The following is a 16,454-nucleotide window of genomic DNA, read 5'->3' on the forward strand; positions in this document are numbered from 1 at the left end:
GGCCCAGGCTGGAGTGCAGTGGCTGGATCTCAGCTCACTGCAACCTCCACCTCCCGAATTTACACCATTCTCCTGCCTCAGCCTCCTGAGTAGCTGGGACTATAGGCGCCCGCCACCTCGCCTGGCTAGTTTTTTTTTTTTTTTCTGTATTTTTTAGTAGAGATGGGGTTTCACCGTGTTAGCCAGGATGGTCTCGATCTCCTGACCTCATGATCTGCCCGTCTCAGCCTCCCAAAGTGCTGGGATTACAGGCTTGAGCCACCACGCTCGGCCAACTTTTGTTTTTTTTAATAGAGACAGGGTTTCACAATGTTGGCCAGGCTGGTCTTGAACTCCTGACCTCACGTGATCCACCCAGCTTAACCTCCCAAAGTGCTGGGATTACAGGCATGAACCACTGCACCCAGTCGATATTCTGTCTTTTGATAATGAGTTGGACCCACTTACCTCTCCTGGCATATTTGGGCTTCTGTTATTTATTTTTATTTATATATTTTTTGAGGCAGAATCTTGCTCTGTTGCCTGGGCTGGAGTGCAGTGATGGGATCTCGGTTCACTGCAACCTCTGCTTCCCAGATTCAAGCAATTCTCCTGCCTCAGACCACCAAGTAGCTGGGACTACAGGCATGTGCCACCATGCGCAGTTAACTTTTGTATTTTTTTAGTAGAGGTGGGGTTTTGCCATTTTGGCCAGGCTAGTCTTGAACTCCTGACCTCAGATGATTCACCTGCCTCAGCTTCCCAAAGTGCGGGGATTACAGGTGTGAGCCACTGTGCCTGGCTTGTTATTTATTTTGTAGTTCTTATGTGTGTGCACAGTTTCAGGAAGATATTTTTTTTCTTCTGAATCATGTCTTTCCTTTTCTCCTTGACTAACTTCTATTAGATTGAGTTTGCCTTTCCCTCCCCTGTACTTCCTTTTATTGACTTGGAATTAATGTACTTTCTTTTATTCTAGAGGTAGCCCTTAACTATTGAAAACACTCCTTTACAATATTTAATATTATTTGCTACATTTATCTGGTAACTGGTTTTTTCTTTCTCCTCTCTCATTTATATGGCTTTGGACCTTAAATTCTTTTTTTTTCTTTAAACTGAAATGAAGTTTATTTTGTTTTTTCGTAATTTCAACTCTTACTTTAACTATTTTTTGTGATAGGGTCTCACTCTGTTACCCAGGTGGGAGTGCAGTGGTGCAATCATAGTTCACTGCAATCTTGACCTCCCAAGCTAGACAATACAAGGACATTAAATATGATCTTGCCAATTACCGTTTTCCAAATCTTGTCTGCCCAGGATTTCAGTTACACTTTGTTCATAAGTTTTTCTAAATTGTCATGATTTTGGAGCCAGTATTTATTTAGATTTATTAACATTTTTATTGATTTTTGCAGTTTTTATTCCTAAGGAGTTTTTCGCATCTCCTTTCTATTGTGTTAATTTGGTTTTATTCTTTTTTTTTTGAGGTGGAATCTCACTCTGCTGCCCAGGCTAGAGCATAGCGGTGCCATTGCAGCTCACTGAAAGCTTCCCTTCCTGGATCCAAGCGATTCTCCTGCTTTAGCCCCTCAAGTAGCTGGGATTACAGGCATGGGCCACCACGCCCACCTAATTTTTGTATTTTAGTAGAGATGGGGTTTCACCATGTTGGCCAGGCTGGTCTCAAACTCCTGACCTCAAGTAATCCACCTGCATTGGCCTCGCAAGGTGTTGAGATTACAGGTGTGAGCCATAACGCCCAGCCAATTTGTTTTATTTTTTATTTATTTTATTTTTTATTTTTTGAGATGGAAGCTTGCTCTCTCACCCGGGCTGGAGTACAGTGGCGCAGTCTCAACTCACTGCAACCTCCACCTCCCGGGTTCAAGTGATTCTCCTGCCTCAGCCTCCCGAGTAGCTGGGATTACAGGTGTCCACCACCACGCCTGACTAGTTTTTGTATTTTTAGTAGAGATGCCATTTCACTATATTGGCCAGGTTGGTCTCGAACTCCTGACCTCAAGTGATCTGCCTGCCTTGGCCTCCCAAAGTGCTGGAATTAGGCTTAAGCCACTGTGTCTGGCTGATTTGGTTTTATTCTTAATATTGAAATGTTAGATCTCTGTGGGTTTAATTGGGTACAAGAAACGTGGTACAGATTTAGCTTTGTTATATCCACATGACTAACCAGTTGCTCTGGGGGGTGTGTGTATGTGTATATATATACACGTATATATTATATACACACACATATACGTATATATACACACACACGTATACATATACATATATTTATATATATATTTGAGATGGAGTCTCACTCTGTCACCCAGGCTGGCATGCAGTGGAGTGATCTCAGCTCACTGCAACCTCTGCCTCTTGAGTTCAAGTGTTTCTCATGCTCCAGCCTCCCGAGTAGCTGGGATTACAGGTGTGCACCACCACACCTAACTAATTTTTGTATTTTTAGTAGAGATGGGGTTTCACCATGTTGGCCAGGCTCGTCTCGAATTCCTGGCCTCAAGTGATCCACCCACCTCAACTTTCCAAAGTCCTGAGATTACAGGCGTCCACCACCACACCCAGCCCATGATGTATATTTTTTGAATAATCCATTCATTATATATTTGAAACTGTTTTTGAATAATCTGTTTAATAATAGATTTGTAGATTCAAGTATATATTGAGATTTATTATATGATAAAGAGCATTTCAAGTTGTTGAGAAAAGGATAGACAGGTCTGATATGATGATGTTTTAATTATAGTGTTTTATAATATACTTTTCATTTCTGATAGGGTCATTTCCCCTGGTCAAACATCTTTTTCAGTATTTTTTTCAGGCCTATTTTTCTAGAAAAATTTTGGAGCCACTTTATTAATATCTACTCCCACCTTCCCCTCAAAATAAATAAATAAATTAAATTAAATTAAATAGGCCGGGCGTGGTAGCTCAAGCCTGTTATCCCAGCACTCTGAGAGGCCAAGACGAGCGGATCACGAGGAGATCGAGACCATCCTGGCTAACACAGTGAAACCCCGTCTCTACTAAAAAAATACAAAAAACTAGCCGGGCAAGGTGGTGGGCGCCTGTAGTCCCAGCTACTCTGGAGGCTGAGGCAGGAGAATGGCGTAAATCCGGGAGGCAGAGCTTGCAGTGAGCTGAGATCTGACCACTGCACTTCAGCCTGGGCAACAGAGCGAGACTCTGTCTCAAAATAAATAAATAAATAAAATAAAATAAAATAAAATCTGGCCGAGTGTGGTGGCTCACACCTGTAATCCCAGTACTTTGGGAGGCTGAGGCGGGTGGGTCACCTCAGGCCAAGAGTTTGAGACCAGCCTGGCCAACATGATGAAACCCTGTCTTTACTAAAAATACAAAAACTAGCCAGGTTTGGTGGCAAACGCCTGTAATCCCAGCTACTTGAGAGGCTGAGGCACGAGAATCGCTTGAACTCAGGAGGTGGAGGTTGCAGTGAGCCAAGATTACGCCACTGCACTCCCGCCTGGGCAACACCATGAAACTCTGTCTCAAAATAAATAAATAAATAAATAAATAAATAAATAAATAAATCCTATGAGAGTTTGAGATTTTGTTGACATTATAGGCTAATAATGTAGTGAGAATCAGTATCTTTATAATACTGAGTATTCCTGTCCTGCTGTAAGTATATTTCCCCATGTATTTCTTTTTATTTTTCTCAGCAACATTTTATAACTAATGTCAGTACTGCACGTTGCTTATAGAAATGTATTCCTATCCACTTTGTTTTAAAAAATTATTTTATAGATGAAATTTTAAAAATTATTTTTCGGCCAGGTACGGTGGCTCATGCCTGTAATCCCAGCACTTTGGGAGGCCGAGGCGGGTGAATCACAAGGTCAGGAGTTTGAGACCAGCCTAGCTAACATGGTGGAACCCCATTTCTACTAAAAATACAAAAAATTAGCTGGGCGTAGTGGCGCGTGCCTGTTGTCCCAGCTATTCCCAGCTACTCAGGAGGCTGAGGCAAGAGAATTGCTTGCATCTGGGAGGTGGAGGTTGCAGTGAGCTGAGATCGCACCACTGTACTCCAGCCCTGGTGACAGAGTGAGACTCTGTTCCAAGAAAAAAAAAGATATTTTTCTATCAGATTCATCACTTTTATTTTCTGTGTTGTATGGCTCACTTTTGTGGTGGTTCTCTGAAATATTTTTATAGCTTTATAACTCTTAACAGCAGTTGCCAATTTCTTGATTGCTAAATGGCACCCATTTTGATAGAATTTCTTGTGAATTGGTTGAAGAAGCCATTTCCCTGGAGAACAGCAAGAAGCATTTTTAACATGAGTATTGGGCACATTTGGGCATGTGTGTGACCTAAACTAACTGCAAGACTTCACCATCTCCACGTGTTCATCCCTGGTTCCTGCGTACATCCAGCTCCCTACCTTTCTTTCTCCATAGGACATTTATTCTTGGAGTTGACAAGCATATAAATCTCATATTTATCAAGTTTAAAACAAAACTCCTGGCCAGGTGTGGTGGAACCACCATTAGTGAATGGGTGGTTCACTAATCCCATTCCTTTGGGAGGCTGGGGCAGGAGGGTTGCTTGAGCCAGAAGTTCGAGACCAGCCTGGGCAATATATTGCGACCCTACCCCCATCTCTATTCAAAAAGCAAAAGAAAAGTAAAATAAAGCAGAACTCCTCATTTTCCTCCTCCAACCAGCTTTGGTTTCCCCTTTTGAGTCTTTTCATTGTGGCAAAATATACATAACAAAAAATTTACCACATTAACTTTTTTTTTTTTTTTTTTTTTTTTTTTCTGAGACGGTTTTGCTCTTGTCGCCCAGGCTGGAGTACAATGGTGCAATCTTGGCTCACTGCACCCACTGCTTCCTGGGTTCGAGTGATTCTCCTGCCTCAGCCTCCCAAGTAGCTGGGATTACAGGCATGCGCCACCACGCCCAGGCTGGTCTTGAACTCCTGGGCTCAAGCAATCCTCCTACCTCAGCCTCCAAAGTAGTTGAAATTGCAGGCATGTGCCACCATGCCTGGCTAATTTTTTCATTTTTATTTACTTGTTTTTTTAAAAGACAGGGTCTTGTTCTGTCATCCAAGCTGGAGTGCAGTGGTGTGACCTTGGCACATTGCAGCCTCAACCTGCTGAGCTCAAGTGATCCTCTTGCCTCTGCCTCCTGAATAGCTGGGACCATGGGTGCACACTACCACACCTGGCTAATTTTTTTTTTTTTTTTTTTTTTTAATTATTTTGTTGCAAAAGGGTCTCACTGGCCCAGGCTGGTCTTAAATTTCTGGCCCCAACTGATTCTCCCACCTTGGCCTCCCAAAGTGCTGGGATTACAGACATGAGCCACTGTGCCTGGCCTTAATTTTTTTACTTTTTAATAGAGATGAGGTCTTGCTATGTTGCTTAGGCTGGTCTCAAATCCTGGCCTCAAGCAGTCCTCTCATCTCTGCCTCCCAAAGTGCTGGGATAATAGGTATGAGCCACCACACCAGACCCCCAGATTTTGATAGGATGAGGAAGGACAGGATCCAAGGATACTAGACATCTGGTAGAATGAGAGGGCGTCAATGCCAAGGCAGGGAATGAATGCATAATAGGGAGACCAGGAGGTACAGAGAAAAGCTGCTGGCGCACAACCTTGCTGGGGCAGGCAGGACCATGGGAAAGGCTCTTCTGCCCTCAGCTCATGCTCTGTGTCTGAGATGGGTCCATACCAGCAGTGCTACCCACGCCCTGAATCTTTGCATTCTCAGGATCCTATAGCCGCCATGGGACAAGTGATGTCCGAGTGTCCTACACACAGGCAAGAGGTGGGCTGCCCTGGGTGTTCCTGATTGGTTGCCGAGGACATCACTGATGACAAGTCTTGAATCCCACTACCATCTGGCCTGCATTTTAAGAGTGAGGTGGGGTGTGCTCCATAGTAATGCAAATACCGTGAGCATTCGGTATGCCAAACCTTCCCCATATTCATCATTGTATTTTGGTAAGGTATTCTCACTTGCTTCTATGGAGTGTTGCCCCCGTTATTATATGTATCTCAAAACCTATGATAATCCTGGAGCAGTGCGTCTGTTCGTTTTGCATTGCTATAAAGGAATACCTGAGACTGGGTAACTGTTAAAAGAGGTTTATTTGGCTCATGGTTCTGCAGACTGTATAAGCATGGCACCAGCCTCTGCAGGGCTTCTGGTGAGGCCTCAGGAAGCCTCTACTCATGACAGAAAGTGAACAGGGAGCAGGCACGTTACATGGTGAGAGAGGGAGCAAGAGAGGTGCGAGGCTCTTTTAAACCAGCTGTCGCATGAACCGGAGTGACAGCTCACTCATTCCTGCAGGGAAAGCACCAAGCCCTTCATGAGGGATCCGCCCCCATGACCAAAATATCTCCCATAAGGCTCCACCCCCGACACTGGGGATCACATTTCGACTTGAGACTTGGAGGGGACAAATAACCAAACCATACTAAACAAGAAACCCCAATTTTCTCCCAAAGGATTCAGAATGATTCCATTATACAAGTTTATTTTTAAATATTGGAAATATACTCTTATGGGTTTGGAGTTCAGAAAGCTACTATTACAGCGTCAGCTCCCTCCTTCCTTCCTACTGAGATACTGACAATCACATCTTACCCAGCGAAGCAGGGTGGGAGGATGAACTAGTTGCTAGGCAACTATGATTAAAAGAAGGAAGCTATTATGGTTTATAGAGACTAGAACATAATCTTTAGGTGGCTGTAAAATTCTGATTGTCAATAGTGTAAACAATAAAAATAGTTGCAAAAAGAAAAAATCTTAGCAGAGATAATTAACTCAAAACCACAGATAGCTGTAAGATTATAAGATAGCTGAGTACAACTGTTTTTGGCATGTGCTTTGTGAACTGAATGCAGTAGTTGGAACTCTAGGACTGAAGAGCACTGAGGTCAGAAATAAGTTATCTCTCTTCTTTCCTCCTCCTTTTTCCTCCCTCCGCCATCCTCCCGCCATAATCCCCTATCTCCCGTCTTCCCTGCACATTCTCTATCCTTCCTTTCCACCCCTGGATCCTCTGTCTGGCCTCCTCCCTCCACATCCTACTTCCTCTGCTTTTCCTCTCCTACCTCACCTCTCCCTCCACCTTCTCCATCCCCCATTCTTCACCTTCCCTCTTCCATCATTCTGTCCCCTCTTCCTCCTCCTCTCCACTTTTCTTAAGCCTTCAGCTTGCGGCCTCCATCCGTCATGCCCATTAAGTGATCTTCTTCACAGTCATCTGTTCTTTTTGTGATGGAGTCTTGCTCTTGTCACCCAGGCCGGAGGGCAGTGGCATGATCCCGGTTCACTGCAACCTCCACCTCCCAGGTTCAAGCGATTCTCCTGCCTCAGCCTCCCGAGCAGCTGAGATTACAGGTGTGTGCCATCACACCTGGCTAATTTTTTTGTATTTTTAGTAGAGATGGGGTTTTACTATATTGGCCAGGCTGGTCTTGAACCCCTGACCTCAGGTGATCTACCCATCTTGGCCTCCCAAAGTGCTGGGATCACAGGTGTGAACCACCGCGTCCAGCCCTCCACAGTCATCTCTTGAGCAAGGCCCAGAGCTACTGGCAGTAGACCCTGCCTTCGGTCTGGTCACAATCTTACAATCTGGTTAATGAAATGAGCATCACATATGAAGGAATAAATAACAGAGCCCAGATGCTTAGAACCAGGTGGGGTGTAGGTGTGTGTGTGATCAGAGCAGAAGGGACTGAGCTATGGCAGTCTGAGCCACTTCGGGGGATAAATGGGACATAAACTGAACACTAAAAGGAGAGTGAGCCTGCTGGGCGTGGTGGCTCATGCCTGTAATCTAAGCACTTTGGGAAGCCAAGGCAGGTGGATCACCTGAAGTCAGGAGTTCAACACCAGCCTGGGCAACATGTTAAAACCCCGTCTCTACTAAAATTACAAAAATTAGCTGGGCAATTTTGTGCACACCTGTAGTCCCAGCTACTCAGGAAACCGAAGCACAAGAATCGCTTGAACTTGGGAGGCGAAGGTTGCAGTGAGCCAAGATCACGCCACTGCACTCCAGCCCAGGTGACAGAGTGAGACTCCTCAAAGAAAAAAAAAAAAGGAAAAAAGCCTTTGGGGAAGTGAGAGGGCACTGGAGGCCCCAGGAGATGTGCGCTGAGACCAGATGCAGGAATGTGCAGCGGGTCTTGGTCAGATTGGGAAGAGTAGTGGAAGGATAAGAGGAGGTGGGGATGGTTAATGTGTGCCAGAAAAAATAGAATAAGACTTACTATTTGATAGCAAAACAGTGAGTATAGTTAATAATAATTGTACATTTTAGAATAACTTGAGGTACATAATTGGGTTGTTTGTAACTTGAAGGATAGATGCTTGAGGGGATGGATACCCCATTTTCCATGATGTGCTTATTTCATGAGCTGTATCGAAAGAGCTCATGTAACCCATAAATAGACATACCTACTATGTGCCCCACAAAAATTAAAAATTAACCATTGGAGCAAAAGGCCTCTAAGTTACCTTCAAACTCTTTCTGTGACAACAAAATCTGGGGCACCCAAGGACCACATTCCTGGTGTCTCTAGAAAGAGCCTGTAATCCCAGGTCTATTTCTGAGAAAAGAGCTGTTGGTTTTCAATGGCGTGCCCTCATCTGAAGCATTCCCAGCTTTACATAAAAATCGATTACTGTGCCATCAGGTAACTCTTCCTTGTTTTTTTTTTTTTTTTTTTTCCTCTTTTTTTGAGATGGAGTTTCACTCTTGTTGCCCAGGCTAGAGTGCAATGGCATGATCTCGGCTCTCTGCTACCTCCGCCTCCTGGGTTCAAGCGATTCTCCTGCCTCAGCCTCCCAAGTAGCTGGGATTACAGGCATGCTCCACCACGCCCGGCTAATTTTTGTCTTTTTAGTAGAGACGGGCTTTCGCCATGTTGGTCAGGCCGGTCTCGAGCTCCCGACCTCAGGTGATCCACCTGCCTCGGCCTCCCAAAGTGCTAGGACTACAGGCGTGAGCCACCACACCCAGCCCATTCTTACTTGTTTTTATCCAAAGGTATTTTTTTATCCATAGGTACTATGGACAAGAACTTTTGCTAACTACACCCCTTAGAGACAGAAAAAGAAATTAGGCATTCTGTCCTTTTTCAACTTTATGCCGTTGTTTTCTTAACAAGTCTCATATTCTTTTAATATAAGAGTTTTCGTTTTAATGCTAATTTTAGAAGAATCTCTCATCAGTTTCACAGTTACTTTGCATGTGTCCTCCTACCCTCCCCACCCCCGCACCAGTGCTGGTGAGCAGAGGAAGAGCAAAAGGTTAGGATCTTAAGTTCAGTGAGCTTCGGTAATTGTCAATGATAAGAAAAAGCCAAAAGACAGATCTGGCTGAGACAGGTGTGTTTAAAGCAATTATCTCTGGGTTTGTGTCAGCTGTACTCACAGGAGCTGAGTGGTTATCCCAGGCCACCATGCTCCAATATGATTCTCATCTTCTATCATCGAAAACAGTGGAAACCTTCGTTCATCCTTAACTTGCTGAGTATATTCTGTCTCCCTCTTTTCATTACCCCAGGAAAAAAGAGGAAGATTTGCAGACCTATTGGATGCTAAATATTTACGGACCACGTTACAGATCTGGGTCATATGGTAAGAGTGTAATTATTTCAAAACTAGTTTTAAATAGAGGCACTGGGAGGAAGCCTATTTAAGTAAATCTACGTGAGTGCCACTGGGGAGAAAAACATAAGACCAACTCCAAATGTTACAAAGACGAGCAATATCTTGTCATTCTACAAACACCACTACCACTAAATAAGTAAATAGATACATAGACAGATGGAGGAAAAATCCCTAATTGTCTTCAACCAATTTTAAAATTTTTCTTATGAGCATATGAGCTCACTTCCTAACTTTTGCAGCCTGGTCTTTTTCCTTACCACATGACAGAAACTTGTCCTTTGAAGTCACCAATCATCAAGTCCAATGGCATAGACTCTTGTGGTACTTTCATTTCTCTGCAGCATGACCTTGAGTTAGCGAAGATTTTCTAAACAGGATGAAAACATGCTAACTATAAAGGAAAAGATTGATGAGTTTTAATACATTAAATTAGGAACTTAGGAACAGTGTCAAGATATCATGAAGAAGGCTGGGTGTGGTAGCTCACACCTGTAATCCCAGCACTTTGGGAGACTGAGACAGGCAGATCACCTGAGGTCAGGAGTTCGAGACCAGCCTGGCCAAAATGGAGAAACCCTGTTTCCACTAAAAATGCAAAAAAATTAGCTGGGTGTGGTGGTGGGTGCCTGTAATCCCAGCTACTTGGGAGGCCGAGGCAAGAGAATCGCTTGAACCCAGGAGGTGGAAGTTGCAGTGAGCTGAGATTGCACCACTGCACTCAAGCCTGGGTGACAGAATGAAACTTTGCCTCAAAAAAAAAAAAAAAAAAAAAAAAAAATCATGAAGAGCCTGAAAGGTAAGCCATCCATGGGAAGAAGAAATTTGCAATGTATGTTTCTAGCAAATTATATATATACACACACACATGCACACACACACACACATATATATAAAATATGCTATATATTAGATATATAATTTTTTTAACAGGAAAAAATAGACAACTCAGTTTATTTAAATTTTTAAAAATTTTTTAAGTTTTAAAATTTATTTTATTTTGCTTTTGTAGAATGGGTCTTGCTTTGTTGCCCAGGCTGGTCTGAAACTCCTGGCCTCAAGCAATCTTCCTGCCTTAACCTCCCAAAGTGCTGGGATGACAGGCATGAGCCACCATGCCTGGCCAACAGCCCAATTTAGAAATAGGCAAGAGACTTGAACAGGTACTTCACCAAAAACGTATACCAGATAAACACATCAAAACATGCTCAACCTTAAAGTCACCAGGGAAATGCAAATTAAAACCCAACAAGATACCATTACAAATCTGCCAGTCCAAGAGAATGGCTAAAATGAAAAACTGACAATACCAAGGGTTGAGAAGGAGGCAAAGTAACTGGAATTTTCATACACAGCTGACTGGAGTTCAAATTAGTACAGCCACTTTGAAAAACTGGAGGTCTCTATTACAGCTGGAAGTATGTATATACTATGGCCCAGCAATTCCACTCATAGATTTACACCCAACAGGCATGTGTGCATCTGTATGATGTGTAAGAGACACTTCCATGAATGCTCTGTGTGGCATCTGAGCCTGACTTTCTGCTCTCTTTGCTTTCCACATGCTGCACGTTCCACTTGGTGTCCCCTCCCCACTTATCCTTCAGGTCTGGTGTCAGCGTTTGCTAGTGACGTTCTTTTCCCACTTCCAGGCTTGGAATCTCTTTTGCCTACTATGGGGTTATCCTGGCCAGTGCTGAGCTGCTGGAGCGGGACTTGGTCTGTGGTTCGAAGGCAGACTCTGAGGTGGTGGTGACTGGGGGCGACTCAGGGGAGAGCCAGAGCCCCTGCTACTGCCACATGTTTGTACCCTCTGACTATCGGACCATGATCATCAGCACCATCGGTGAAATTGCTCGTAAGTGTCCCTCTGCATGTCGGGTCTCTGTCTTGGGTGGTGTATGTGCACTTGAGTCTTAGCTGAGAGAAGTGTGATGCTGCGATGCTGCTCCTGCCTAGCAGAACTGAGTAAGTCACAAAGTAGTGCTGAAAAATCTCCAATCTGGATTGGTGTTGGCAAGAGAAGTCTGGAGGAGTAGAGCTTTGAAGTGCTGTATTCTATCAATTGTAAGGTGTTTTTTTCGCCCTTACATTTTAACATCTCTGAAATTGGAATGTGGCTTACAATGGCTTGTTAGATTGCAATTGACAGCATTATTTCTATTTTAGTAGACATAAAATGATGGTACTTAAAAATCAATGGCTGAAAGTTAAATTGAGCCGATGAAAAAAAATCAAAGGCACCTTGAATTTGATGAAAACATATAAAACACTTAAAATATAGGCCTGGCAAGCTGGCAATCTACAATAGACCTGCATGATATAATAAATATCCTGGGCACCAGTGCTTATAATTCCTGGACCCACGTGGGCAAAGTATATGTAAAAAGTCTTGAAATTGATGACAACGTGACTGGATTTTGGCTGGAATACTCATGAGGTTTGGATGATGTTGCTTCTTTCTGAAACGACAAGGATGAATCCATGCCAGTGTTGCAATATGCCACTTGCCTTCCAAGGTTCCAGAAATTATCTTTACTGTTTGCTTTCTAGTTAATCCTTTAAATATCCTGGGCATCAATTTCCTGGGAAGACGGCTGAGCCTTTCCATTACCATGGGATGCACGGCTTTATTCTTCCTTCTCCTCAACATTTGCACTTCAAGGTATTTTCTGTTTAGTTGCTTCAGGTTTTTTGCAGTGGTTTCTAAATGGAGTCTCCTGACCCATGGTGTTCAGTAGTTTCAGGGACAAGTCCCTTTCACCCAGGAGAGTGGAGAATGGGCTGCTTGTTTGACTAGAATTGTCTTGCCTGTTCCCTGCTACCCGCGTCCCTCTTCCTATAGACCCCATCTTCCTCCAGCTATCACAGGATAATAGGTGCCAATGATCGTGTACTCACTTTACCTACCAAAACATTGAGGATCGTTATGTAATGCTTCCTGGAGAATCGGGACTCTGGTTGTTTATCACATTATTTTAACCAGTGCCAAGAAAGTTTAGTAATACAGACAGTGTGCTTATTTGTGCCTTCTGCTCATTTCACTCTTAATTTGCAGTCCTGGAGTGACCTGAGCTCTGATATGTACCATTTATTCTGCAAGTTCTCTGCACTGTTTTCCAGGGGATGGTAGCAGCAGGTGTGCTAATTTTTTCTTTTTTTCTTTGAGACAGGGTCTCTCACCTTGTCACCCAGGCTGGAATGCAGTAATGCGATCTCAGCTCACTGCAGCCTCTAACTCCTGGGCTCAAGCCATCCTCCTGCCTCAGCCTCTTGAGTAGCTAGGATCACAGGCACACACCACCATGCTGGGTCAATTGAAAAAAAAATTTGGTGGCTCATACCAGTAATCTCAGAACTTTGGGAGGCTGAGGCGAGTAGATCACTTGAGCCCAGGAGTTCAAGATCAGCTTGGACAACATGGCAAAACCCCATCTCTACAAAAAATGCAAAAATTAGCTGAGTGTGGTTGTTGATGCCTATAGTCCCAGCTACCCAAGAGGCTGAGGTGGGAGGATCACTTGAACCTGAGAGGCTGAGGCTGCAGTGAGCCATGATCGTGCCACTGCACCCCAGGTTGGGTAACAGAGCCAGACTCTGTCTTAAAAAAAAAAAGAAAAAAAAAAAGAGTCTTACTATGTTACTGAGGCTAGTCTTGAACTCCTGGCCTCAAGTGATCTAGCTCCCTCGGCCTCCCAAAGTGCAGGGATTACAGGTGTGAGCCACCGTGCCCCGCAGGTGTGCTAATGTGAGGGGCCAGGGTGAATGGCAGCACTGGGGAAAGGAGAGGGCAGCGGGGAGTAAGATTAGAAGGAGGTTTGCTTAAGGACCCCACAATCAGGCCAGCTGAGAAGGAGCACCTCCCTTGGTTTCTGAGTTATCTGTGGGTGTGTCTTATCATCCGCAGTGCACTTGGAACTGGGCCATGGGAGGTGGTCCTCCATGCTGCCTTTTATAATTTCTCTCCGCTTCCTGTTTTCTAGTGCCGGCCTGATTGGCTTCCTCTTCATGCTGAGGGCTTTGGTAGCTGCAAACTTCAACACCATCTACATTTACACAGCTGAGGTGAGTTTTCCTGCAGGGCTTGCTTACAACAGGGTGTCTAAGGTGAGCTACTTAGGGTGTCCATCCAAAGGTAATGCATCCCTGGTTTCTGTTGACTTTGGATGATTTTCTAAAAACAATCTGTTAAAAAGACACCAGAAGTTTATTTGGTGTGAATTTCCCCTTCCCCGTTCAGTCTGTTGAAAGCCGATCTCTGGAAGACAAGATCTTCTTCCTTTCTTTAAATAGCTTGCATGTAAAAACCACCTCCTTGCTCTAGCACTAGGCTTCCAGAAGTAATAGGTAGCAACACATTGCTGTCAGATGTAGAATTTCCTTTCTCTTTTTGAAATTAGAATACATTTTTCACTTTTATTCTTTTGGAAGATCCCTTTCCCTTCATCTGTTATTTGCTGCATGTAGCTTAAATTTGAATATAATCTTGATTTATTCTGTATTAATGTATTGAATTAATACATCTATGTGCAAGGTACTGCCTGAGGTAGCTGGAGTTTTCCTCATAAACCTCCCACTTTAAAGAACCAATATTCCTAGAAATGAAACAATATTTGAATAGGGAACTTAACAGTATTTTAACTGGTTTTGTCATTCATTGAGCTACAGGAAACAGTGCTTTAGACACTGATACAGCTGCCTTCAGCTTCATGGCAGGAAATGGGGAAGTCTATTGTGATGAAAGGTTTGGCATGTCAAAAACCATTAGACCCGCAGAGGAAAGTACTTTTTCTCCCACACAGAGATAAAAATAGAAAGCTATGAGATGTTTGAGTTATACATAATACTTCATTTAGTTCCATGAACAAAATCTAAAGTTGACTTATAGACAGGTACAAAAAAATCAGTCCTCTTTTGCAATCCAGAACGCATTGTTCAGTATAAGTTTTACTGCAAATAAGAAGAGGTATTATGATACCTGAGACACTTTAAAATGATTGGAGTATTGATAACCATAAAGGTTGGTTCCAGGCTGGGCGCAGTGGCTCATGCGTGCAATCCCTGAATTTGGGAGGCTGAGGTAGGATAATCACTTGAAGCCAGGAGTTCAAGACCAGCCTGGCAAGGAAACGAAAACCCCATCTCCACAAAAATTAAAATGTAGCCAGGGGTGGGGGCATGCACCTGTAATTGTAGCTACTTAGGAAAGGGAGGCTGAGGCAGGAGGATTGCTTGAGCCCAGGAGGTGGAGGCTGCAGTGAGTTCTGATAGCACCACTGTACTCCAGCCTGGGCAGCAAAGTTAGACCCTGCCTCTAAATTAAAAAAAAAAAAAAAAAAAAAAAGTTTGGTTCTAAGACTATCGAATAGAGAGTTTAAAAGCACAATATATGAGGAAAATCTCAGCTATATCAATTTTGTATTCCAGTTTCATGTTGACTTGATATATCAAGATGACTTTTTTTTAAATTTTTTTTTATTTTTTATTTTTTGAGACGGAGTCTCGCTCTGTCACCCAGGCTGGAGTGCTGTGGCCGGATCTCAGCTCACTGCAAGCTCTGCCTCCCGGGTTCACGCCATTCTCCTGCCTCAGCCTCCCGGGTAGCTGGGACTACAGGCGCCGCCACGTCACCCGGCTAGTTTTTTGTAGTTTTTAGTAGAGACAGGGTTTCACCGTGTTAGCCAGGATGGTCTCGATCTCCTGACCTCGTGATCCGCCCGTCTCGGCCTCCCAAAGTGCTGGGATTACAGGCTTGAGCCACCGCGCCCGGCCCGACTTTTTGTTTTAAAGGCTTTTATCTTGAGAACATGATGTTTGGGGTTAAAGGTATTGACATATTCCACAGGTCTGTACTCTTCTTGAGCTGTGATAGCTTAGGAATGAACATGATTTGAACTCATGCATATTCACAGAGGGCATCAAATGAAGAATGAGGCAGCTCCACCTACTCCAAAAATGACCCTAAAATAAATTGGTTGAAGAAATTAGATCCCAAAGATTTCTGGTGAATTTTGAAGTCTTCGTCAGTATGTCCATATTAAAAGGAGACGAAAGAAGCCAAAATAAAAGAATTATGGGCTGACAGGACAACTGGATTAAGTATCAGTTCTATTAAAAAGGGCTAACTTGAAGATCTTTTGACGATAAATTTTACTCCAGTTCTGTAGGGGAACAAAGGTGAACTTGATGGGCAGTGGAAGGAATTACAACATGAAATTCCTAGAATAAAAATTAATTGGCTGGGTGCAGTGGCTCACGCCTGTAATCCCAGCACTTTGGGAGGCTGAAGCAGGTGGATCACTTGACGTCAGGAGTTTGAGACCAGCCTGGCAAACATGGTGAAACCCCATCTCTATTAAAAATGCAAAAATTATCCAGGCATGGTGGCGGGTGCCTATAATCCCAGCTACTTGGGTGGCTGAGGCAGGAGAATTGTGTGAACCTGGGAGGCAAAGGTTGCAGTGAGTCGAAATCACACCACTGCACTCCAGCCTGGTGACAGACTCAGTCTCAAAAAGAAAAAAAAAAAATTATTGACTTTAAGTAATTTTGCATAGTTAAGAAAATAAGTTTGCATAATTAAAAACAAAAACAAATCTAAAGTTATTTTGAAAATTTATAAACCAAAAAAATCTATGAGTAACATGGTGTACTTCTAGAATTGCGTTTGAGATGGACAGTCAAGCATATTTTGGAATTTGCTCATTTTGAGGGCCATTTCTAAGTATTTTATTTATTTATTTATTTATTTATTTATTTATTTATTTATTTATTTATTTATTTA

At 43.3% G+C, this 16,454-nt stretch overlaps 1 protein-coding gene and 1 non-coding gene across 4 annotated transcripts in view; both read left to right on the forward strand.

The window, feature by feature from the left end:
* SVOPL (SVOP like) overlaps positions 1–16,454 on the forward strand; it is a 101,973-nt gene that overhangs the window by 58,553 nt on the left and 26,966 nt on the right. For all 3 annotated transcript variants that reach the window (XM_010356308.2, XM_030933414.1, XM_010356309.2), the window contains 4 exons: positions 9,567–9,640; positions 11,323–11,528; positions 12,224–12,335; positions 13,654–13,735. In XM_010356308.2, coding sequence (XP_010354610.2) covers positions 9,567–9,640; positions 11,323–11,528; positions 12,224–12,335; positions 13,654–13,735 — 474 coding nt within the window. The remainder of the gene's footprint in view (positions 1–9,566; positions 9,641–11,322; positions 11,529–12,223; positions 12,336–13,653; positions 13,736–16,454) is intronic.
* LOC115898488 lies at positions 14,513–14,641 on the forward strand. The gene has a single exon (XR_004058215.1). It is a non-coding gene; the product is annotated as a small nucleolar RNA SNORA40 (small nucleolar RNA).

The sequence above is a fragment of the Rhinopithecus roxellana genome, chromosome 6 (assembly GCF_007565055.1).
Source record: "Rhinopithecus roxellana isolate Shanxi Qingling chromosome 6, ASM756505v1, whole genome shotgun sequence".
In the NCBI taxonomy this organism is placed as follows: Eukaryota; Metazoa; Chordata; class Mammalia; order Primates; family Cercopithecidae; genus Rhinopithecus; species Rhinopithecus roxellana.